The sequence below is a fragment of the Mastigoproctus giganteus genome, chromosome 13 (genome assembly GCF_048544385.1).
Source record: "Mastigoproctus giganteus isolate SK-2022 chromosome 13, ASM4854438v1, whole genome shotgun sequence".
Taxonomy (NCBI): domain Eukaryota; kingdom Metazoa; phylum Arthropoda; class Arachnida; order Uropygi; family Thelyphonidae; genus Mastigoproctus; species Mastigoproctus giganteus.
The window spans coordinates 31,151,011-31,177,679 of record NC_143587.1 but is presented as its reverse complement, the minus strand read 5'-3'; the positions used below and the strand labels follow the sequence as shown (position 1 = coordinate 31,177,679).

The window sequence follows — 26,669 nt, the reverse complement described above, 5'->3', positions numbered from 1 at the left end:
TTTATTATTATTTTTATATATTATTTTATTTTATTTATATTTTATTTTTATTTATATATATATAAATATATATATTTTTTTTATTGTATGTATGTGTATATATACTGTATATAATTTTTTAAACTCTGAATTGGGCCCCCCCCCCCCAGAGGGTTTTTTTTTTTGTCTCATAACCTGAGACCTTATGTGCCCCATCTACTGGAACTGGCCCACCTCCCAGTGGTGTGGACGAGTATCTAGAAGCAGCCTTATTTGGTGATAGCTGCTTCTAGGTAGCCAAGAGGTACCTAGGTAGCATAACACAACATGCATTAACTACACGAACATTACACTATTACACGCTGGCCTGTTTTGCAGAGTCTGTTCGACTTACAAGGAAAAGAGGTGGATTTGAACGGACGTTCTAGGAGCCACCCTACTTATACACACACACATGTCCACATGATAGTCCACTGGTCACCCACTGATATTGGACTACTTCCATGGGTGCGGGATTTAGTGCTTATTTGCACATCACAGGTGATAATAGACCCAAGCCTGGATCTTTTGCCAGGGTTGGGCACCAGGCAGCAGCTGCCCAGCTGTTGGCTGCTCCCTGGTGGAAAAGTGGTTGGAAAACTAACATCTTATACCCAAACATTTACACTTTTCAACAACGCAAATACACACACACACACACACACACACACACACACACACACACACACACACACACACACACACACACACACACACACACACACACACACACACACACACACACGAGAAGATATATTTAAAACAGTATATAAATGTTGTATATAAATTAATATATAAATCTTGAAAATATATATAAAATTGTGTGTGTAAATAAATGAATGAAAAATGAAAATGATGGACCGCTGGTAGATCTGTAGAATAGGCGGGATAGCTGATCCGTACAATGCCATATTTCGAAAGAAATGTCTTAAATATAAGTGCGAAATGGGCGGGGGCATTGTCGTGCAACAAGGACCAGCTGCCTTTCTTTCAAAATTAATGTGCTTCAAGGGTATTTGAAGCAATGGTATGTACAACGCAGTTGGCTTTCTATCCTTAAAGTACAAATTCTTTGCGAATAACATCCTGTTTGTCGCAAAAACATGAACAGCAACGTCTTCAACTTGAACTTCCGTACACGAAACGTTTTGGAGCTTTATGATGTTTCTGAAGTCCACTACATACTCTAACTCCTCGTATCTGTGTCGTACTGGAACACCCAACAACCATCTGTAATGAAAACCCAGTCGAGGAAAATAGTATTGTTTTTGACAAGTCTGGATGAAGTCGTCTCATGCTGACACTCTTCAATTCTTCTGCTCAACCGTGAGGCTGTACGACACAAATATTTCACGGACCTTCTTTTTCCCTAAATCTTCATCAAGAATTTGACGAATCTTGATGGGAACGTGTTCCAAGTAGGAGCATGTGAGACAGTGAAAATGGTGTCATTTTTCTTGCAAGAGTATCATCATATTATCATCAAATGTTTTCATATTAGCGAGAAAAGTCCTTTCGATATTCACAAAATGCCAATGTGTGTCCTGGAGTACTGACAGATGTGAAAAATATTGAAAGTTGGGTGCATAAGTTCCATGAAAGACGAGAATGAAACACAAACACCGAGATCACAAACCAATCTTTCCAAGACCACTACTACCCGTGTTTTGACAAAAGTTACGAAAGACAGACGACACAAAACAGTGGACAAATTTGCAGCATCATTGGGCATACCTGTGGCACCTATACAATGTTGAATGACGACCTCAAAATGAGCAAAGTTTCAGTCAGGTGAATACTCAGGATACTTTTTCAGGGACAGAAAGACAACTCTGAATATGTTCCAAGCGATGCTTACTACAATGAATGGTGCTTTCTTTCCACAGTTCTCACCATACACGAGATATGGATCCTGCTTTTCATTCTGAACATTAGGTATTGTACTACCAAACTGAAATCTATTGGTTCGTGCCGCCGCCGAAGAAATTTTGTTGGTTGCAAGTGCAAGGACAACAACGGTGGCGATTTTATGTCGATGGCCTCATCTTCTCATACACTGCAGTCCAAGTATTGCAGTTACAGAAAACAGTTATGCCCTAACTGTTCCAAAGAAAATTTCCTCCCAGTTTTAAGATTTAAGCTCATCCCACACTATTCTACTCACCACACTTTACACCAAGAGACGTCTAGGTTTCCCAACGATAAAAACATTCTCCCCTCCCTCCCATGGCAAGATATTTCGAAGCCAATGAGCGGCATGTAATGACATTTATCAGTGGGCTAAACACATCTCTAACGAACGTTTCTATTGAATAAATTAGGTAAAATATTGAATTTATCTACATTTTAGTGTAAAATAATGAACGGCGTTAACCTAATGCTTATAGGCCGAATGTTGAGGTGAATGTTTTTTGCTGATGAGATTGCATGAAGGGTATTTTCATAGCCTCAGGTGCCACCTGTTTTGGCTTGGCGATTTAAAAGTAATATTACATTACCACCATAAGTAGCGATATTATAATTTATCCACTATCACAAACTCACTTTTAACATTAACATATTGTTTAACATTGTTTCATTTATAATAATTATGTTTATAGCCTTTATTCCTAATACTTTTGAAGGGTTCTTTATTTATAACATTCCGCTCAGTGCTTCTATTAATAGCACTTGTGTCAACTGCTTTAATTTATATCGCGTGCTTGTGTTTAAATTCAAAAAAGAAAGAAGCAGTGACAGTTACTGCGATAAGTCCTAACGAGTGCCAACAAATCGAAATGTTGAAGAGGCGTAATTAATCAAAATACCTGTGGAGGAGAGTATTTTGATTGCTGCATGGAAACCACGCGCCTCTGTGAAAGCATCTTTCTTCCTGATGTTTCCATTTCCTAGTAGAATCGTTGTCATCGCTACGAAGAAGAGTGTCCAGTTACGTCAGCTACGGCAAGTGGGAACCTTTGGTACATTTATCTCCGAAAGGGCTAAATTTGGTAACGTGCGAACAGGGAGCTCACCTCCCACGCGGAACGTTCTTAAAACACTTGACAACATGCTGACAATGAAAGGCAGTGGCGAACGGTGGGACTTTGCTCACTGACGAATGACGGACGTCCGCTGCTGGCGCGCGAGCATTCAGTCGGCACTTGATGATGTTTATTTACCCAAAGGGGTACGTTTAGTTTGCTGCGTGTCCAGAAAGTCAGCAGTAATTGGGGGATAAGTACTCACCAGATCGCGTAATCGTATAGCTGTGAGGGACTGTGTTTTCCCTCCTGATGCCAATGTAGTGTTTCTGGGAACGGCGACTAAGTGCTTTTCCTCAGTGGAATGTTCATTCCGGAATAGATGTAGCGAATAAACGCACTTAAAAGACCAGTAGTTGATAAGAGTGGACGATGACACTTGTACGACAACCCCCTATGCTAAACAAACGTTTATAAAAAACAGTGGTGGGGAAAAATGAACAAAACGAAAAAAGCAAAAGAAAACATTCCATGCAGCAGTGGCCACAGAGATAAAAATCTTCCTAAAAATTCTCCACGAATGCTAACCACACGCTGTATTTCATGAAAGGGAAATGAAATTCATTTCTAATATATTTTATTTCTGAACATTTATTTTTTATTCAGAGCGAGAATAATTTATTAACACAGTTTTTTTTTTTTTTTTGCAGTAGAGCCTGGATAAATCCAGGACTATATTTAATATAATAAATAAACGTGATACATTAATGGCCCATTTTTATATATATTAATACATAAATGGTTTTATTAATATACATAATAAATAAATAAATTGGTTGGAAGGCATTAGTTTCTATTTTCTTTACAATTTTCTACCAAAATGTAATTCAAATAATATGTTGTACATCTTTTGCGAAACGAAATTTCAGCCATAGGTAGCGCTTGGTTGGGTTGTCATAGTAACTCGTTTTATAATTCATTCCACTAAGCAAAAAAAAAAAAACAAACGACAGTTTTATGAAATAATATTAATAAACACAAAAAAATTAAAATAACAAAAATAGCTCAGATTATTAACGAATTGGCGTTAATATTTGATATTAAATATTAAAAATAAATTTAATTTAAATATTATTAAATAATTTAATAATTATCATTTAAATATTATTAAATATTAAAAGCTGCTTGTTTCTGTACGACATTAAATTAAAAAAGTATGAAAAATATTTTGATGCATTCCAAAATAACTTTTGAACTCTGTCACACGTTTCATCTCGGTTCACTTTGGAGAGAGAGAGAGAGAGAGAGAGAGAGAGAGAGAGAGAGAGAGCTATTCGTGGAAGTCCTTAATGCTTAAACAACGAACTATTAATTATGCGATCGATTCAGATTACCAAAATGAACTGTACAGTCTCTGTCTGCCTTCTTTCGCTTTACTTGCAAGCGTTCCCACTTCTGATACGGCGAAGATGAAAGAAAACGCCCCCGCATCTCCAGCAAGGTTAGGGTGGTGAACAGACAAACAATATACATACTATGAATGCCACAGTGGGTGGGTGGGAGTCAAAGCACTCCGATAACCAAATGAAAACATCAGCAACTTAAAAAAACAGAAATGTTTTTTTCAGCCATCTGCAATTGTAGAAACTATTTGAAAATAAGTCTTTTGACCTCGTACAAGTAGTAAAAGATTTCAAGAAAAGGTCTTTACGACTCTTTTAAGATCTCCATAAGAATGGTACTTTACTCGTAATATTATTACCCACTTATTTGAGCTATGGAATTTATCGCGCTTAAAACATGATCAAATTTTATTACTATGTTGCTAATAATAACAGTTTTAGTACTAAGATAAAAACAACTCACCTTTGAGTGTACATATTAAGCGGTTGCCTAGAGACAGTAATTGTTGTACATGTTACTATGGTGAGAACAGCAACTCCAACTGCAATAAAAATGAAACTTATATCAATGTTTGGTTATTTTTAGGTCTCAGTATCGTTGGATTGAATTCTATGAAAGATCATTTTAGTTTTAAGTGTATAAATACTAATACTAAATTACAACCTAAACAGCATTTTGATAGCATCTTTTGATAGAATCAAAATATGCTATCAAAAAGTTCGGGGACTGAATTTGAATCTTGAAATTACGAGGTTACTGTGACTTGTCTCAACGTGTTCAGTCACTCATTAAGACACAGTAACTCTGGAATCACCCGTTTACTAGCACGCTTTGGATAGACGGTGTTTTATGTGTTTAGTCGCATTTTAAAATTAATTATTTTACTGAGCATGGAATTTCATATTTTTTTTTTCAAATCAGGAGAAAGTGCATCAGAAATCCACAAAATGTTAAAAACAGCTTTCATGTATGTGTCGTTAGAAGACTTTTTCAATGATTCGCAAAGTTTAAAAAGGGCCATTTGTCCATTGAATGTGATCTTCGCTCTGACTGTCCAACTCCAAAAACCAGTGATTCAGCCACTCGTGTTCGTGATCTGATCAGGAGTTGGGACGTTGAACTCTCTGCGAAACTGTTAATGAAAATTGGTATTTCTTACGGGATAATCAATTTTAACATAATACAGTATTTGGGAATGTGACGCGTTACAGCCAAGTTTTTTTCTAACATCCTCACTGATGATCACAGACGGCAGTTATTTCTGGCTCTCTGTGATCATCGCTGAGGATCGTCAAGTGCAGTTACTGGTGCACACTTTGTTTCTTTCATCATTACTGGTGACGAATCGCGAGTGTATGGTTATAACTCATAAACAAAAAAGTTCAGCCCTTTCATGAAAGACTCCATCTTTTCCAAAACCCCCAAAAAAGCAACACAACTCGATCAACCGAGAAGATCATACTTATCGTATTGTTTGACTCAAAGGACATTATTCATTAAGAATTTCTCCCGCATAGTCAAATACTGAACCAGGAATACTACAAAACAGTTCTACGGAGATGGCATGGTGCTATTTGGATAAAATTTCCCAAAAGTGGGCTTCAGAGAATTGGCGCTTGCGTCATGATTGTTTGTTGTAGAGTTTTAGGTGATTTAGAGACTTGGGTAATACTGCGTCGCATATATTATGCCTGTAAATTGCGTGTGTTCCGCGGTCGATTTGCTGTTTTCTAGACGTAAATCTCGAGTTTCCAGGAGAAAACACCATGTCTGCCACCAACTAACTGAGCCACGTTGGGAAAAAAAAGGTCAATAAAACTCCTCACTTCATCGACGGGATTCGAACTTGGGTCTTTTCCAACCGGTGTGGGGAGGATGGCAATTCTACCAGCTGTGCTACTCGCGTGAGATTTGAATCATGGCAATTCTCCTGCACACTCAGAGCTGTAGAACCAAAATTTTTTGAGAAACACTGCATTGCGGTGGTCCTTCATCCGCCATTTCACTCATTGATTTAGTTTCTTGCTTCCCCCCAACCCCCTTGAAAGGTCACAAGATTTGCAATTACTGGGGAAATTATTCAAAACACGACACAGTAAATATTAGCAATTCCAAAAGAAGCTTATCAGGAATTATTCCAGAAGTTGTGGAAGCGGTGGAATCGGTGTATATAGTGTTAAGGAGCTTTCTTCGGATGAGATCCATCAGAATAGCCATTTAGCTTCATCATTCCAAAATATTAGTTCAGTCCCCAAACTCTTTGATCACATCTTGTGTTAACAGAAGTAGATTAAATAATGGGGAGAGGATTATTAAAATATATAACATAAAGATCTAAGATTTATATAGGGAAAATGTAACGATTGCTGAATATAAACTATGGCATCAAAAGTAAAAATAAGAGGGAAGACATCAGTTTGGAGATGAGACTTTAATGCGTACTAGGCCTCCTTTGACCCCTATTTAATCTTTTCACCAATTTATGATGGGAATCAGTGGAAATATTTCCCCATTCCTCCAATACTTATTTTATAAAAATTCTTCAAACAATTTAAATGGTTTCCAGCCATCTAATTAAGTATGGTTTAGTTTATGTTAGGTGCTTTTTTTCCCCACATTGTGGCCAAGTTATTCGGTCTCCAGCATGGATTCACCCACAGGGAAATTTAAAATTTTCCTGAAATAAAATTAACTATAGATACAGAGAAACAGGCAAATAAACAGCAAAGGTGTTTTTTAGCGCCCGACTCCCAATAGGTACAATGCGTTTTTGGGTTTCAAAAACAAACACTGCACCAGCTAAAACTATTAACCGCCTTAGGAAAAAAAACAGAACAAAATACAAAAAACTCTGTTTTGTATGCAATTCAAGAAAACTGCAGTAAAAGCTTATAGGGTAGCAACAGGAAGTGTATATAATGCATGCAGAGTGTATGTTCGGTTTCCTTCTTTGGAAATATAAAACCCGAATTCCCTGGAGGCATGCGGATTTTATATGCTGATATTTAACTTTATAACGATCCTAGCTTCCTGTTTGGTAATAGCGACATGTAGGAAATTATTAGTGTACTTCTCGCAATTAGCCAAGGATCATGTTATATAACAACTTAATGCTGCAGAAGGAAAATAAAAATTTAAAAAAAAAACACATGCAGTGCATTTCATTATTTAAAATTGCAGCTATTCTCTATACTTTAGCATCATAAAACTCAAATTTAGCCTCACAGTGAGTTTATATGGACATTGACAAAAAATATTAAGTCGAAGATTTATTTCTAGAGCAGTAACTTCGTGTAGTCTACTTCCCACACACAGAAACACCATCTCTGTTTGCATATCGCTGTTTGTTTTCAGAAACAACGAGCCTTGGGTGTGCACAGTATTAAAACCACATTTTTGTTTTCATTTGTGGACATGAAAGTTTTAGAGTAAACGCCTGCATTACGAATCCAATTCATGTTTTCAAAGGTTAAGCCCACCCATTCTACTATGCAGGCAGAAGAGGCTTATATGAAGACAAAATATTCAGATGGTTCTCGGGATGTTCAGAGGGCTGTAATAATATTAGTTAGTAGATTTTTCAAGTGGATCTTGCCCGGGTGCTGTGGACTAACCTTCACTGAACTAAGCTCTTCTATAAAGTCTTCTATGTTTGCGTAGTTTTCAACCGCATAATAAACAAGAAATCTGTAAAAGTCATTATTAAAATATGATTTTTAAATTTTTAAATTAATTTAAATTGAAAAATAAAGGAATAAAGCTGTTTAAAAGTTGGACATTTTCCTCAATTTTAAGAGTTATGGGTGATTAAATTACGCTGACCGGAATGAGCTATAGGAACGGAAGCATATTGGCTACTATTGTGAAGGATTATATTAGGGTCACTGGAAAGTAACTTTCAACTACTCATGCGTATTGTGTCTGTAAATTGCGTGTTCTCTGGTCGATTTGCTGTTTGATAGACGAAAACCCCCAGTTTTTCCGGTGGAAAAAACGCTATCTACGCCTGAGACTAACTCAGCCACAGAGTGAAAAGAGCCCATAAATGTTCCTCGCGTGATCGACAGGATTCGAACCCGCGCCGCATTTTCCACCCGTTGTGGAGAGAACGGTGACGATACTGTGCTATCTGCGCTGATATTGGATAGGAGAAGTCAACAAACAGTCCACACTTGCTTTCTCGATAGGAGTTTCTAAGTTTCGTATTATTCTACCCAGGATTCGATATTAACCTACCCGCGCTCCAAGGATTTTTCTTTGGAAAGGGCTGCGAATCAGAGCACTGCACCTTTCTAGGAACAAATTTTATCAGATACTCAGGCATTCAACTTACAATACCATTATACACAAAGTAAAACCATTTTATTTATTTATTTGAACTAGCTAAACAACCAAAGATCACTACTATGCTCAGTGGAATTCAGTCTGTAGTAGTTCAATCGAAGTATACTAAGAAATACCTGAGGTATAATTTTACGCTTTTCTAAGTGTTTGTATTAAGAATAGCAGCCTGGTTAGTTTCACAATCTTCATCATACACACTTCTTCCCCGAAATGTTTTTTGACACACGGCTTATATATGATTAATTGCCCTTTTTAGCAAGTAGGACATATATTAGCTCGCTAATCCATCATACTGATAACATCACAAAAAATATACACAAACCTTTTTTCGCCATAATTTTACTGCGTAGTGTTTACTAAAATATTTGCATTCCATTTTAAAAAAAAGTAGGTTGCCAAGCCAAAGACACAATAGAAAATCCAAATGAATTTTCCATTTCTTCAGGGGATTACAACAGGAGATAAATTTACTAGCTATAATTAGCGTATTTATTTCTACATATAATTTAGTGGACAATTTCATCTTTATGAATCCATGCATACAACTTTCAGTATATTTGAATCACTTCATCATATTTGAATCCAAGTTACCATAAACTTGAAATTTCTCACTAATTAGGACTGGTATTTTTTAAATTTTGTTTTCGTGTTTTTTTTTCTGTGGTCAAGAAATGTTTTTATATACGAAGAGCTGAACTCAATTACCCAAATTAACCATACGGAAACGCCAATTAAAGCGCCCTCTATTTCTCAGGCGGATAATATAAGAAGGATATCATATTTGTTAGCCTCTTTCCTCTCCTCATTAGCTTAACAGATTACGAAACTGAAACTAGTTTGGTGTTATAGTGTCGAAAGGACAGTGGCACCTGTTTCATGGATCGTTTATCTAACTGCAATATTTCAGTCGATCCTTAAATGGCCATACCGAAGTGTATATGAAATAAGACGGGGACTTGGAAAAGATTCAATTAGTTTACATATATTCAAGTACAATCACTAGATGGATTATATTCGACCAGAAATAGGTTATCTACGAGGTCAGAATATGCCCAATATTTTGGAGAAGAATTTTGGACACGTAGATGGATATCTTGCAATTTAATGTAAATTAAAACCAATATCTACGAGATAGCAGTGCCGTGTAATGTAGGCAGATCTGTAAACTTTTATGTGTAATTGTATACCCTGGCTTTCAGAACATCCCCCCAAGATATTCGATCAACTTACTAACATATCTCTTGCTCAATAGTTGCTGTTTAATAAGATTACCCTTCAAGGTCATTTTAATATATGTCTGACTCAGAAATTTGATGTACACGCATGTATAAATGACGATCCACAGGTGTCTCAAGGGAGCACGCAAAGTTCAGGAAAATAAGATCGAATGATATCTATGTTGTACCAGTTAGAAACGTCAAACAACGGAGATAAGGAATGACCTCCACGTTTACAAGTAGAACGAAAGTCAATCCAATGAAACTGAGAAACAGTCTCCTAGATCCTTGATTAGTACATGTTAAATAACTGATAAACATCTACAGAACTTAACCATTCCTGTCCTGGGTGTTCGTCAACTATATCCGTACACAGGTATGGAATTAGAATGAAATGATCTTATTTTTACATAAAAATAAGTTTAAATTCAATGAAGCAGCCATTAAGTGCATAGCTACAACAAAAGGAAGATGAATGGAATTCAGGAACGTCATCATCATCTGTATGATGTCTTAAAAATCCATATATGTATATTTCTTTACAATGTATCTGATGTGAAATAAAATAAATATTGGTATCAAGTCCACAAGGATGCGCCCATAACCACAGGTTTGTTACGTCTGTAGAAGTGTGTGTTCACAGGCTGGTTTGCGTGTCGTACGGTCTGATAAAACCTTCGAATATCAATTAATTACAGCATTCCATCATGATACCAGTGCTTATTTTAATGCTGAATTCTTACACCACTGGATAGGTCGAAGAGAAAAGTGTAAAATGTTCTTCATGTTTGCTGGACCTTTGAAAACTAGACACCTTGGTGTGGCCTGATCGAAGTGCTTAAGGACCCTAAAGGAATAAGCAAATTCACTCTGGCAGGCGAAACTAAAACAAGGGGGAGGATATCATATTTGATATCCCCTTGGATATCATAAGGGAGGGATATCATTACATAAAATTTTGGAAAATAATTGAAGATCTCGTGAAGTTCGCCTTAGGACAGTATTAAACAACAAGAAGAGAGTTAATCAGATAGACCTCTTTCTAAATTATATAACTATTTTGATCAATTGAACCTGTTTTAATGTTCTTCTTGACATTATAGTAGTTAAACCACTTGTCAGTCGTTTGGAGCGGTCTGAATTCGATTCCCGTCAACGATTGGTAAATTTTTAAAAGCTTCTTCGAGTGGTGGAGGAAATAGGGTTTTCCAGTGACTTATTCCGAGTTTTTCAGCCCCCACAGCATGCAAATCGCCGGAAACATACTCTTAGAGATATAATACACAATGGCGCAATATGGTTTAAGGACTGATGCACACAAAACCCAACAACGTGAACCTGCTTTAATACCTTGCTATCTTTCTTATAACGTATATATAATCTTTGCATTTATCTGTTTCTCTGTATAATTTATTTTTATTTATATTATTACAATATATTTTATTCATTCTTAATTATTTTTCTTCGGTTATTTTAAAGGATTTAAGTAACTGCAAACTCACCATGGTAGTCAGCGCCAGACTCACCAGTATGAGTATCTCGGAAACTGCAACCTAGCTAGGATTTTCATGCACGAATGGGTCTCAGATGTATTGAAATTGGTCCAATAAGCAAATAACATCCAGCCAACGGCAATCCAGTGGTTGGAAACAGCTGGTTGATGCGAGAGGCCAAGGGAGGCTGACAAGACTTGTGGAAGATAACAAAAGGTTACAGTCAGTTAAATAGCAATTCAATACAACGGTGGTAACCAAAGATATTTCAGAACGCACAACTCGTTATATCATGTGAGGATGGAGTATGGCAGCAGACCATCGAACCGGGTTCCACTCCTGTTTATCAATCTACTGGACAGTGAAGGATTAGTAATTCGCTGCCACCTCTGACGAATCCCGGTTCCCACTGTTTCACGCTGATAGGAACATTAGAATATGGTGAAAACAACATGAGCCCAGACCTATCCTTCCAGGTTTCAATTTTTCAATTTTGATACCAATACAGCAAATTATTTCTCATCATATGCGTCCCTTCGTTGTTACAATGTATCCATCTGCGAATGGGTATTTCCAACAGGATACTGCACCATGTCACAAGGACAGAATGAATTGTACAGAACAGGAAGCACGCAAGCGAATTCAGATTACTGTGATGACCGCTCCAGTCATCAGATCTCGATCTAGTTAAGATTTAGTGAGTGCATCAGTATGTTGGAAGTATTAAAGAAGAGCAAGGGTTGTTGTTAACGAACCGGAACTAAGCCATGTTACTTCAAAATAACTCGGGGAACAGAAATCCAGGAGTTACTTATAGAGGGAGAAGTTAAAAGTAGTTTGGAACAAAAACAATTTATGGTTTATGGTACTTAACACACCCCTAAACTAATTAACTTAACCAGAACTCCCCGATTTCCTCGCTCCTACCAGTTGGACAAATCCCGAGGAGAAAATTTAACACAGAGAGCATTTCATAAATACAAATTTGATAGAACAGGAGAATTCAATAGCGTATCTCGTCCGTTATCAAAAAGATTATCCGGCTTTAAAACTCAATTTCAGAAGATCATTAATGGACTACAAGGTAGGCTGGGAATATAAAAGGAAAATAAGATTCCTTTACAAACTGTGGAGATTAGTAAGGAAACCTGTTTTAAGAATAAAAGATATCTCTATGGAGAAAAACAGGTTGCCAAGATAACTGAAGGTATACAGTAAATGCAGAGAACGCTAACAAATATTTAGACCACTTTTAATGATGTGGTATAAATAGATGTCCAAAGCTACTATTCACAATAATCTTTTGAACTGAGAAAATTCTCCGCAGTATCACGAGTTGGTCCTTCCAGCCTCTTACGATAAAAAAGAAAAGCTAAATCTCAAAAAGTAATTAGAAAAGCGAGTCTGCTCATTAATCGCAAACAACCTTCATCGGAACTCTTTTGAGTTTGCCTGCAGCATGCTAAAGATAACATCACGGAGGTGCTTTTTAACAGAAGTATAGTTTAATGACTGAGGTGGGGAGAAGTACAACCTCTTAAAAAATGAGATCGTAAAAATGTGTTTTTCTTTTTCTTTTTTCATTCGCGTTACACCTTCTGTAATAAAATGTCTCCAAACGAGTCGCACACATGAACTACAACCCGATAACACCTATTAACAAAGAATAAAACCGGTTTTTACTTTTTGGCCCTACCCTTTTTTGTCACGTGAAGCAGCAATTAGAATACGAAGTGATTGCCCTCTAAGCGTAGGGGCGATACCCAGTTGATGCTTTGCTAGCAACGGAATTTCTTTTAAAAGACTGCTGTACGTTAATGTTTAAATGTATCCATACCCATTCAAACATCGCACCATTAAAAACGTAACAAATAGATTGAACAGTGTTTACGATCCAAAAAACGTTACACCTTACTTTGTTGTGTTTGTCCAGTATTTACTCAGTTGTCACTTTATAATGGGTGAGAAATAATGGGTAGTTTAGAAGCCAAAGCCAGCAAAGGCTCATCTGGATTCCTTTTTTGGAACTACATATAGTTTCGTAGTTTCATGTTAATTAGAAACTAAAATAAAGGAAAAAATACGCTGAATTTCAAAAATATGAGGACTCTTTGGGATTTCCGAAAAATGACCCCTAACCCAAGTGTCGTGAATAGGTATAAAAGCAAAAATTCATGCTGGAAGTAAGCAGATCAACGAAATGCAGCAGATGAGGTCATCAGAGCAAAACTGCAACACCCAATCACAAAGGGAAGCGATATAGCTATCAAATGAAAAATTAATGGTGCTACCACAGCCAGAAAATGTTCGGGTAGACTGCAAAAACTAACGGGAAAAGACTGGACTGCAAAGCAGAGTTTATGGAGGGCATCACCGTCTTGGAATGCTTCTAATGGTTTGGGCTATGACAGTTATTGGTATTGGGTACATTGTTATTGTGGACAATTCCGCTCTTCCTATCCTGTGGCAACAGTACGGGGAGCTCCCTTTTCTGTTTCAGCATAACGCATCATTGGCCTGCCCTACTTTAACACCATTAAGCACCTTTGAGATGTACCGGAATGTCGGCTTCCAGCTAGGGTAACTGATTGTTGTTGTTGTAAGGTTTTAGGCGACTTAGGCCATTTTGTTATCTTTGCACATTGCACAGTGCCTTTTCTTGCCCATATTACTTACCAAAATTCGAAAAGTAACTCTAACTTATACCACCCTAATGTATCCACTTATGATGCAAATCTTTTTTCCATTGTATATAGATTCAATATATGTTATTATCTATTCTAGACATGGGATTCGTCACTGACACCACTCCTGGTACACTTTAAGAACGGCGGCTCTCGAACGCCCCACCAGTTCAGCAGTTTGGGAAATCGAGGTACCAGTTCGTCGAGCTCGCACAATCTGTCCTTTATCAAAGTCCGATACATCTTTCCTTTTACCCATCACACTCGGAATTTTACTACTTACTGAACCACTGACACCTTATCTATGCTACGTAGGTCGACTAACTCCGCACTCTCGTACCTCACGTGGTCAACGGGTCGCATTCAGTTTTCATAGGGGGTGGTCATAATTCAGTGATCACTCAGTGTACGTTCCTAATGTATATTCCTTATTGGTACTGCAAACGAAATAAGAAATTACTACTTCACTTATCCGAGATAATTAAGCTTTAACGCTAATATAGATCAACCTCTTAATTTAAAAAGAACAGCGATCTCTTACTCAGATCAAATAGAAAAGCAACAGAACATCAAGTTACAGTTCCTAAAAATAATCAATACTCTATCAGAAAAAGATGAATTGTCCCATCTTTGGATTTCCTTGAGAAAGAAAAACTTGTATTGCTCTAAAAATAATACCCATGAATGAATTATATGTGTTCTGTGGTCGATTTTGTTGTTTGCTGGACGAGAAACTTGAGTTTCCGGGAGAAAAACCAGGCTACTCTCTCCTGAGACCGACTAACTCTGCCACACACTGTGAAAAAGGCCCATAAAAATTCCTAGCGTGATTAACGGGATTCGAACTCAGGTCTTTTCCACCCGGTGTGGGTAGGACGGTGATTCTACCACCTGTGCTACCCACGAGGGTTATCAGACGAAAAGCTGAGGTCCTTCGTTTGGGAACCTTCGCAGAGAAAATTGCATCTCCATTTCACACAACACAGCAGACTCCCGGTTAATGATAGGATTAAGTATTTGAAAATAGCATCGCCAAGAATTGATATTTTTGCAAATCATGGTATAATAAATAAAACGGCGACAGCACCTAAAAAAATTATATGTTAACCAGCGCAATGACAAATTACTTAAATTAAAATCACTGAATTGATATTCTCACTTCTCTGGAAGCGCTAATCAACAAAATGCAGTAGATGTGGCCACTTTACTAGTGGCCTCATCTATTGCAAGGAAAGCATAGAAGAACAACACCATATGGCGAAAATATAAATTGACAGGCATACAATTTTGATTACCCAACTCTACAAACGTAAATCTTCATGGTGTAAATTACTTCCTTTGAATAACTGCATAACTAAAAGATCATAACTGTCTAATTAACACCGGCCGCTAATTATGTTTGCTGTTTTACTTCCTTCCTTAAAGCCCCCTCGTGTGTAGTACAGCTGGTAGAATCACCGTCCTCCCCACACCAGGTTTAAGACCTGCACTCGAGTCCCACCAATGACGTGAGGAATTTTTATCGGCCTTTTTCACAACGTGGCCCAGTTAGTCAGTCTCGGGCGAGGGTAGTATGGTTTTTTTCTCCCTAAAACTTTGCTCAATAAACAGAAAATCGACCTCAGAACACACGCAATTTACATACAATATACAGGTGGCCTTAGTCGCTGATGCTCCTAAAACCCTACTACTTACTTGCCACTTCTGACTTGACGGTACACATCAAAGCAATTAAGATCATTTTGTATCTAATAGACATGTCAGAACTTGCAACTGTTCAGCGTGTTCTTGGGCGTATGCTTTCTTGCATCTACAGCAGTTGCTGAAAGTTGAGTGTTTGTCCGGCGGCGCTGCCATTCGGCGAATTAAATGGTCAGCCTGTGTCAAAGTGCATTTCTCGATACGTTAAATCATTTATCTTTTTATGGCTGACTTTTCCCAGTTTCCAAAGGCTCATTCAGTTTATGGAAGTAAAACGACATCGGAACCTTAATTAGTAACCCGATCTTGTGGGCAGATTTCTTTTATACAGCTGTAAAGAGCCATTATTTTACAAATTTATATACAATTAAGTAAAATTGAGGTTAATTTCGGGTAAATATTGCTGAAATAGGTCACAGTCATTGAAAATGGAGATATTAATCGAGGTATTTAACCTAAATTCCACTTTCTTCAATTGTTTTGAATACTGTAGTTATATATACACAGTATATACAGTACGTAAAAAGGAAAACGGCAAAAATATATATAATATACGTCACAGTGGCTGTCCTTCGTCAATGTCAGCCCAGTCTAGAATTTAGTGTTGTTTGCTTTTTCTTTCATGGATTTCCGCCCATTTAATGTCGCCTCCCGTCAGTTACAAGCTGGTCGTCAACTTTATACGAATCTTCACGGTGTTGACAAGTGAGCAATTACGGGTGGTTTGGCAACTGGTGCTCATTACAGACGTTATCGGTCTGCTGGCAGATTTATAGGGAAGACAGCATGAAGACAGTGTCTTAATTTAAAAGATTATAATGAGTATGACTGAATGGAGACTTGCTTCTAGACAGCGCCATTTTTATCTTCGGTCTATTAAAGGAAACAATTTGGCCTTTGGTTTAAGAGTGAACATTTCCTTACAAACACGCTAAAGTTAGTATCCAAGATATTTGTTTTGTCAGTGCTAATTAGAACTTCTGAATTCATTCTTAAGTCCATTAAAAGTTGTGAAATTCTTGGTAATTCTTTTTGTTAAATAGTTTATTGCCAAAAGTATCCAGACACCATGCACTATACCTACCACACACGTGTCAGGAAGGAGTATAAAAAAAGCTGCATGCATCACGTTAAAAGCAAACAGATCAACGAACATGGTCGAGGCATTGAGCACAGCGACTTCCAAAAGGGGAGCATTCATTGAATGTGGAAATGCCATTGTACTACTACAGACGAGAAACATGATAGTACGAGGGGGAGTATCAAAAAGGCTTTTCCCCTGACCATGTTCTATGTTTTCCAGGAGGTTGAGATTTGGAACTTATATTACTCCTCTATGTAGTCAACACCCAAAGCGACATATTTCTCCAATCTTTTGCGCCACTTCCTTATGCCTTTTTTTTGTAGAAAGCCTCATATTGCTCTTTTATCCATGCTTCTGTCGCAGAAATTACCTCTGCATTGCCAGAAAAATGCTTTCCACGCAAAAATGATTTCAGCTGCTGAAAGAGGAAGAAGTCAGAAGGTGCCAAGTTAGCCGATATGGCACGACATGAGTCCTAATTTCCGAACAAGATCAGTAGTTGTGACAGCAGTGTCGGTAATTGCTTCAGTAAGTTGCTGTAGTAATGTGCGTTGATGGTGGTTCCCTTCTTCCCCATATTATGTTAGAAACCTGACAGCAACACCGTCCTGTAGATGGCTACACTCTAGCCTTTTCGGGGTTCGTGATGATGGAAGTTTCCATTGTGTAGAAACCTGGTTTGTTTCTGGGTAAAAGATGTATCCAAGATTCATCTATAGTCCCCATCAGGATATAAACAGGATTGCTATCATACATGGCGATCAATTCAACAGAGCAGGCCTGCCTTTTTTCTTTCTGTAGACATGTGAGCAAGCGAGGAATCCATCGTGCTGAGAACTTATTCATCATAAATCATTGTGAAGTTTGCTCTCCACTGGTCCATAGCTTATCCCAGTCTCGGCAATTATCTGTTTCATTGTTATCCGGCGGTCATTGAAGATCAGCTGTTCAATTCCCTCCACGAATTCAGTAGCATGAGATATGTATGGCCGCTCACTTCTTTTTCTCATTATGGAAGCTCTCCTGGCCACACTTGTACTATCTCCACCAATGTTTAACATCGTATGATGGACATATATCTCCATACACCGCGGACATCTCTTCATAGATAGTCCTTGGCTGTTTGAATTGCAAAAACAGGAATTTGATAATGGATTTATATTCAACTTTATCCATGATGACACTCTATCACACATTCAGCCCTATAACAAATGAAACATAAAAGTTAAGAGCAATGAAACTTGTGGCCTATATTACTAGACGAACAAGTAATACAGTCAATAAAACAACGTTCATAGAATACACAGATGAAGGTCAAGGGGAAAAAATTTGATACTTCCTCGTAGAATGGACAAATTGACGGAAAGAGATCTGAAGGCATTCAAGAAGGTGGCACGTAAATTTCTTCATTTCTTACGAGTTCATGGAGGCTACAGAAACTGATATTAGTACAAGGATGATTTAGTACATCGAATTTTTCCTGAAGAGCTTCAGCAAACAAATCAAACATTGCATGATTCAATGCATAGCGTCGACTTGCTTGGTGATGCATAGTCCATCGTAAATGGCTCCAAGAATGTACGAAAACTGTCTTATGCAGTGATGGATCATGTTAGACTGTTTTCCTGATCTCTGCGCGTGTAGCACAGTGGTACTGTCACCATCCTCCCCACACAAGGTAGAAAAGACCCGGCTTCGAGTCCGTCGATGACGCGAGGACCTTTTATGGGCTCTTTTCATTCCGTGGCTGAGTTAATCGGTCTCACCAGAATGTGTAGTCCAAACTATGAAGTTTGGTGGAGGTGCTCTCATCATCTGGTCTGATCTGATCATGGATCATGGTCGTATTTCTTGGAACAATGAATATCACGCTATACATTGGTATTCTGGACAATCTGCTCTTCCTACACTGCAGCAGTAGTATGGTGCGAACCCTTTTCTGTTTCAGCATGACAATGCATCATTTTGTACTGCACAGTGTGTAGTACCTTGGTTCGAAGACATGGGCCCCCCTCCCCACAAGTTCCTGGCCCGTACAGAGTTACCTTAACCTCACTGAGCACCTTTGGGATGAACTTGAACATCGGCTTTGTGTGAGGCCAACACGCAACAATTAGTAGTTGAATTGACCTTCGTGCGACTTCCACAAAGAATGGAATCAAAACTTGGTTCGAAATCTATCGACGAGATGCAGTGTGCATTTTAGGCTAAAGGGACTAACACGTTATTAAAGCTTATTTTAATGAAAGGCTCTTTGGAAAATGCAGGTATCCAGTCACTTTTACACAGATACGGGCAATGTATCCTGTAGATTATTAGTTTTGTTAACGAAGTCTAGTAATGCAAAAATATAACCGATATTAGATTTTCAATTTTTATGTTGTGATTATCCAAATAAAACAATGGAATCCATTGTTCCATTTGAATCCAAATGGAATCCATCTGTTCCTTAGTGCTCTGCGAAAAGTATAAAATATTCTGAATGCTAGTTTTTGAATATTCACATTATAGTGATAACCAGGTCATATTTGATAGGTGAGTGCTTCTGGTCATTAGTTCAGATTAAGGACTAAACGAGAATTAAGAATGGCATGGCTGTTATAAAATCCAAGGAGGGTCGTCCAAGACCATGGTAATCGAGCCTGTTTTTTTTTTTTTTTTTTTTTGTTCACGTAACTCTTAATGCGTTTTTGAGGACCTAAGAGTCTACTTTTAAAATATCCTGGTATCATATCCATTAAAAATTATCCGTACATATGGTGCCTATATTTAAAAGTTAAATTAAAATTCAGACACCAGTACATTTTTATTCTATATAAAAATATAATAATCATATGAATATAATGGGGGAAAAATCTGATTTAATATTTCCGTATATACCTGCGCAAGTGTTATTAGTATTTTTATTAGTATACACTATATTCCAAAATATCCGGCCCTTCCTGAAATTTGGAATAAACACCTCACTCTCCTCACACTCCCCATCAACTCCAAACTATTTCAATTTGCCTTGTCTGACACCAATCTCTACTTGTGTGGTGTTGAGGAAACCTGGACGCACATTCTGTATCGCTGCAACCTGTACCACGATGACAGAAATACATTACAAGCTGCTGTCAGCAACTTCTCTGAAGGAAATGAAGTGGCGCTGACTGAAAATTCTCAATCGTTCTCAGCTCTACAACAGTTCTGCTCTGCTGTTTTCACTAAAAGAAAGCAACTCTTCTCAAGTTTATCAACATATCAACAACAAGGAACCAACCCAACACCTGCAATGTCTATAGCCTCTTGAAACTGATATCGCCTGCCATCTATTCTCTTTTTTTTTTTTTTTTTTTTTATTAGCTGGTACCCCAGTTTGGGCAGCTGTGGATACAGGATTAGCTAACACCCATTGGTATATAGCACTACCTTCAGTGGGTGCGGTTTTCGTTCTTCCTAGGATAGGAAAAGACTGCTGTCTTGTGGTTCCTGGGACCAAGTAATACTTCTGATTAATTACGTGATGTGATTTGCTCTGTGAACATGATACATGTTCATCACACCTATATCTTTCTTGCTGTTACGCTTCAGTCTCCTGGAGCGTAAATTATCGAATAATTTGGAATAGATAAACCTTTGTGTGCACGTTGAGGAATCACTTAATTCATTAAAAGTTGCAGTATGGTATGAATTTACGCCAAACGCTATTGTTGGTCCAAAAGGACTGCCAGAGATTCTATTCAGTGATCTTAGACTACAATATTGCAGATCAAACATTATATGTCTGCAAGTGTTAGATGGGCCATATTGTAGATGCATAGAAAGCAAGTTATGCATCAGTTAATATGTTGAGTTAGCAGTTTAAAGTTTCTAATTCCAACAAGTTCTGTTTGCTGTCCACATGACAACAGAGGCCTGAGTTCTGGCGGTCTTTAAATAGCTGTGGGAAGAAACTCTGTTTACCGATCACAAAAATGTCGATCTTCAGTTTGGTCTTTTCAAGGTAAACACCATTTGGGTAAATGTTTCAGGGTTAAGGATGAACTCTGGATGGTGAATTATTCCTCAAAACTGCTTGATTATTTTGAATTATCTGTTTTTATCTGTATTTGCATTTATCTGTTTTGGATCACACTCCTATCAGGAAGTTCATTTTTCTGTATTTGTTTTTGTTTCCTAATTTTCACTCTTATAAATAAAGTTAACACTTTATTTCTAAGAAAGAAAATTACTATAGTTAACAATATTATAAAAAGTGTTACTATGTAACTTGTACAGTTTTTTCTCTACTCTAATTAAGCTAATTATTTATTTTATTTTATTGGAGGCCCCTAAAGTGTCAGAGATATCTGTACTGCCTAAAATTATTGATGATTTGGATCATAATATTAAGAAACTACCATTATCCGTAACAAATTGAGTGAACAAAGTTAGTTTTATTTTATTAAAAATAATCTAAGAACAAAATATGATATAAAGAAGACGTCTTTTTAACATTTAAAAAATTACTTGATTCTTTGTAGTGCCAAAGATATTATTGGAAACGCCATGTGAATTAAGTATTGAATAGTATCCCCCTTTTTATAAATCAGATTCGTGACTTAGAATCACCAAAATGATAAATTTTCTTGCTAGCAACTCGTCTTCAGTTAAAGTGTTTCCAAATTCATCAAGGAAGAGAACCCAAACACAGTTTAGTCTTCTTAGGGCTATTTCACCCTATAAGCAGATGCTGTGTTTATTTACATTCATTTATAATTACGTTTTAAAGAAAATCCGCGATTTCTATTGCCACATGTGAATTTATAAATAAATGTATCTTTTACACATTCCACAGTTTTTATTGAAATATGTAATTTAGTATACATAATCAAGTATAATTTTGATTATAGCGAATTTGTTTTATTATCAGAGTGTATACAAAAGTACAATTTTTATTGACCTTTGAAGAAAAATTTCTTTTTATTTATTTATCTACTTTATTTGACCTTTTCGCTCATTGGCGTTTTTATTCTATTCTTTTATTATTTATTATCATTCATTTTAATTAGTGATATTACTTTCATTGAGGTTTCGGTATTCTATGTTCAACCTGTCATTAGGCCTAAAGCGGGAGTATGTCTAGGGAGTAGCTTATTCCTCGAAAAGCGATTTTCTCCCTCATGTATGTGGTTCCGGCTTTAAAAATAGAAAGTTAAAAATAAATGAGCCTTAGAAAACCTTCCACCCTATCTCTAAGCAATTTGAATCAAGGGTTTGCAACCATATTTGATATACAGTATAATAAAAATAAATTACAAAACACTTAGACCATGACTTTGATCCCTGAATTGTGATGTAATGTCCCGCGAGTTGTCTTGGTTCTGCACTACAAGAAAACAATACCCTGCATATGAAAAGTATAACCAAGACAACTCGCGGGACATTACATCAAAATCAGAAAGGTTAAATTAACCTTTCTCCTCCTTAAGGAAGGAGGAGAAAGGTTAATTTAACTTTCGTTATCAATCTTTCAATAACCAAATTTAACTTTAATTATTAGTTTCACCTAATAATTAAAAATAACTTCATTAGTTTAATAAATTCTTATATTTATTAACCTTTTTTTTTTATTTTATCGCCTATCAATTTTTCTTTACTTACGTTTAATTTGAATGTTAATTTTCTTTAGTAGTAAATCAGCTTTACAAATTTGTAGATACGCCGCTGGCATCTTGTACCAAGATACCTTGCAAGATGGGACCTAATCCTATTTTTACCTGCTTAGCCTTTAAACTTTGCAATTCTCCTGCGCTGCAGAAACGTAATCCCTTATCAGTGAGATTGGGTTGTTTAGAATTTGTCCGTTAGCATATCGGGTCTGTAGATTGCGTGTAATCTCTTTGACTATTACTGGATGAAAAATTCGAGTTTCCTGAAGAGAAAACTTTGCAGCCTCACTTATCCAGGTGCGAAGAGAGTTCTAACATTCCAACAAGAAAAGCTTCTGACCTACACCGGTAATGGATTGAGAGAGAGAGAGAGCAGCGATGCGATTTGGTTTAGCTTTTTTTTTTTTTTAGCTTTATAGTGATTTACTGCTAGTACAGTTGTTCGACATCGCGTGATTTTCATTGCACCTTTAGATTACTTATGGAATCTCCACATGTTATGTTAGCCTATTAGGACTGGTAGATGATGAGATTAAAAAAGAAAATAAACACTTGAAAAACTACATTTCTTGGATATCGCATATAAAATTATATTAAAAGTAAGAATAACAGTAAATATTTCGTGCTTCAATCCATACTCTAACGCCCTCTATATAAAAATGTCCATTTATTATATTAAAAGTTACAGACGACAGTAAATATTTCTTGCTTCAATCCTTTCTCTAACGCCCTCTATAAAAAAATAATAATGTTCATTTATTTAAGTTCGTTGTTTTCAAAGATTTAAAATTTACTGCAACCAATATGTATTTATTTTGTAGAATATTGGCTTCACTATCAACTACTAAATATCAAAGAATGCATTTAATATTAGTAGCGCATAAAAACGCGAAAAACATCGAGTCTAATTCGAATGAATATAACATAAATGTTTTGTGGAATAAAATAATATCAACAAACAATTCAGCTGAAAATTTATAGAATTATTTTAAAACCTAATATACTAAGCCCCTAATATCTTTCTCTATCTCCTTGGAATATTTATTTTTGCTAAAATGTTATTAATTGCAAGTTTTCCTTTAAGAAAGCTTTCAAAAATTTTAAACTTATTCGGTGTACAGTATTGTTGGCTTCTAAAGATAGAGGGCGTCTTAGGTTAAAAACAATTATAAAATCGACAAAAAATTGTAATATTATAATATAATAATTCAAGGAACTTCACTTACCTAAAATTACGCTGCGAAATAAAGATGCGTTTAGTCTATATGCATGCCTACAGATATCCAAAATAGTTCTCATTTTGCTAGTTGCTAATTATTTATTTACACAAAATATCGAAAATATATAACAGGATAATTGGAGTAACAATAATTGGGTACGGTCCTAAAGCCACTGGACCGTTCCAAGTCTGGACGGCTACAATAACAGCGGTTAGCGAAGAGAATGCACATCAGCAACGAAGTTGGCTAAATTAAAAAACCGCCCCGGTATGGGAATAAGGTACTACTATCACACACACACACACACACATACACACACACTCTCTCTCTCTCTCTCTCGAGTTGTACCACTCAGCGTAGACCTTCCAACTGTTAGCGTCTCTCGGAACGCACGGCCTCTTCGTGTAGCAGACGATTGCGGTTCTAGCAGGAAGCAAAAGTGTTGGCAACTCTTAACCTCTCTCGAAAAGCACTTATAGTATGAATTAATGATTACATTCTTGCGCTATTAGTTTGCTTGGTACCCTCCCTCATGTTTGTACACTTAGCGAACACTATAAATAGGTGGTTACAATGAAATAAACTTCGACCCAATGGCATTAGGTTTAACTGTAAACCTACTGACAGAGTTAGCTATTCACTGCAACAGCAGGTGAATGAGGACATCCACCATCAAGGTTATTATTATTTTTTTAAGTTTTCTTTTCTCTGTGTGTGATGATTTATTCGCTGTGGCACGAGCAGAGATTTACACTGCAGAAAGATCGTATGGTGCAAATCGTGATATTAAAATATTGTAAAATTAAAGGACTGTTTCAAGCCAAATTAGAATTTTACGTATTTTTCATCCAAAATGTCCTATTTTAGTTTAATTACATTTATTCTTGTTATTAAATAAGAAAATTATTTTGCATAGTTTTTACATTTTTCAATTTTCTGGAAAGAAGCGAATTGTATTTATTTCACGTTCGCTTTTGAGAGTCTCAGTAACATTTTCTTTCTTGTACCATTTAATAATTTGAGGACCATACGGTGTATGTTATTCCTTAGTACATACCGGTATTTTATTTCGTGCTGTTTATCTATATAAATAGTTCGGGATATCAAAAGTGATTGGACTCCAGCAATAGCGTATATCCAGTCGAACTTTTTGTCCAAGGCTATGTACTAAAATAATAATAATGATATAAATACTCTTAAGTATCCCCTTACCCTTAATTAAGGATAGCGTGATATTCCTGTGAATAACTTTTAAACAATTTATTTATTTGGCTAAAGCTCAGAGAATAAATAGTCGGTGAACGTCATGCAGGATTCTGTTTTATCACGTCTAATTTTCAACTTTATTCTCTTCGATGTTAAAGTTACAAGCGCATTAGCGCATCTTTCTGCTGGAAATATTAATAGGCTGGTACCTGCAAAGTCCTTTTCCGTAAAATTCTCCAGTAGTTTTTTTTTTTTTTTTTTTTTTTATATCAGTGCCAAAACAAGTGCAAAACAATTTACAGATACCAGTAGTATACCGATGAGCCAAAACATTATGACCAGCGAGTCGTTGTAAATCGAAGCAACTGCGGGTGAACTACAGCGCGTGTACGGGTCGGGACACGTTGTAAAAAACACCTGGTACTGAGCTCCGTTAATCAGTGTTACTCTTGTTCTTCAGATGGGAAAGGCAGCGGACTTAAGCGAGTTTGACAAAGGCCAAATTGTAATGGCCAGACGACTGGGTCAGAGCATATCCGAAATGGCACGGCTGGTGGAATGCTCACGGTCAGCCGTGGTTAGTACCTACCGAAAGTGGTCCGAGGAGGGGAAACCCACGAACCGCTGGCAAGGTGTTGAACGAGCACGGCTCATCGATGCTCGAGGTGAGCGAAGGCTCACCCGGATGGTATGTGGTAATAGAAGGGCGACTGTGGCACAACTCGCCGGTAATTGGAATGCTAGTGACGGGAGTAATGTGCCACAACACACAGTACATCGAACCCTGTTTAAAATGGGGCTGCGTAGCCACAGGCCGCTCCGAGTGCCCATGCTGACCAAGGTTCACCGGCGACAGCGCCTACAATGGACATGCGAGCATCGAAACTGGACCTTGAGTGATTGGAAGAAGGTCGTCTGGTCCGATGAATCACGTTTCTTGTTGCACCATGTGGACGGCCGGGTACGTGTGCGTCGTTTACCTGGGGAAGTGATGGCGCCTGGATTGACTGTGGGACAAATACAAGCCGGTGGCAGTGGTGTCTTGCTTTGGGCGATGTTCTTCTGGGATATCCTGGGTGCAGTAATCCATGTGCCAGGCACTCTGGGTCTACCACCTACCTAAAGATCATTGCTGACCAGATACACCTTTTCAAGGCAACGGTCTTCCCCTCTGGCGGTGTCATCTTTCAGCAGGATAATGCGCCATTCCACATCGCCCGGATTGTTCTAGACTGGTTCGCGGAACATGAGGAAGACTTCCAGGTATTGCCTTGCCCTCCAAATTCTCCAGACATCAATCCCATCGAGCATCTGCGATTTGGGTTGGAACAGCAACTGCGATCTGCGGCGTTTCAACCGCGGACCTTACAGAAATTAAAGGATCTGCTGGTTACGTGTTGGTACCAGATACCACAAGACACATTTAGAAATCTAGTAGAGTCAATGCCTCGCCGGGTACGAGCTGTTTTGGCTGCACGTGGAGGACGAACACCATATTAGGTAGGTGGTCATAATGTTTTGGTTCATCGGTGTATATGGCGTCTGTAAATTGTGAATTACATGTATTGTGTGGTCGATTAGCCTGTTTGCTGGAAGAAAAATCTGGTTTTCCACCTGAATAACCCGTCCTCCCCACAACGGGTGGGGAGGACGGCAATCCTACCAACTGCACTGTCCATGAGGGAGAACATTGTGTAACTCC

The 26,669-nt window shown here is 37.4% G+C and overlaps 1 protein-coding gene across 1 annotated transcript in view; it reads right to left on the bottom strand.

Moving 5' to 3' along the window:
• Positions 1-24,083, bottom strand: part of LOC150075915 (sushi, von Willebrand factor type A, EGF and pentraxin domain-containing protein 1-like) — an 88,788-nt gene extending 64,705 nt beyond the window's left edge. Inside the window, exons 1-2 of the mRNA XM_090387687.1 lie at positions 23,768-24,083; positions 4,848-4,926 (exon numbers count right to left, since the gene is read on the bottom strand). Coding sequence (XP_090243813.1) covers positions 4,848-4,926; positions 23,768-23,840 — 152 coding nt within the window. The 5' untranslated portion in view covers positions 23,841-24,083. The remainder of the gene's footprint in view (positions 1-4,847; positions 4,927-23,767) is intronic.
• Between the last annotated feature and the right edge of the window lie 2,586 nt (positions 24,084-26,669).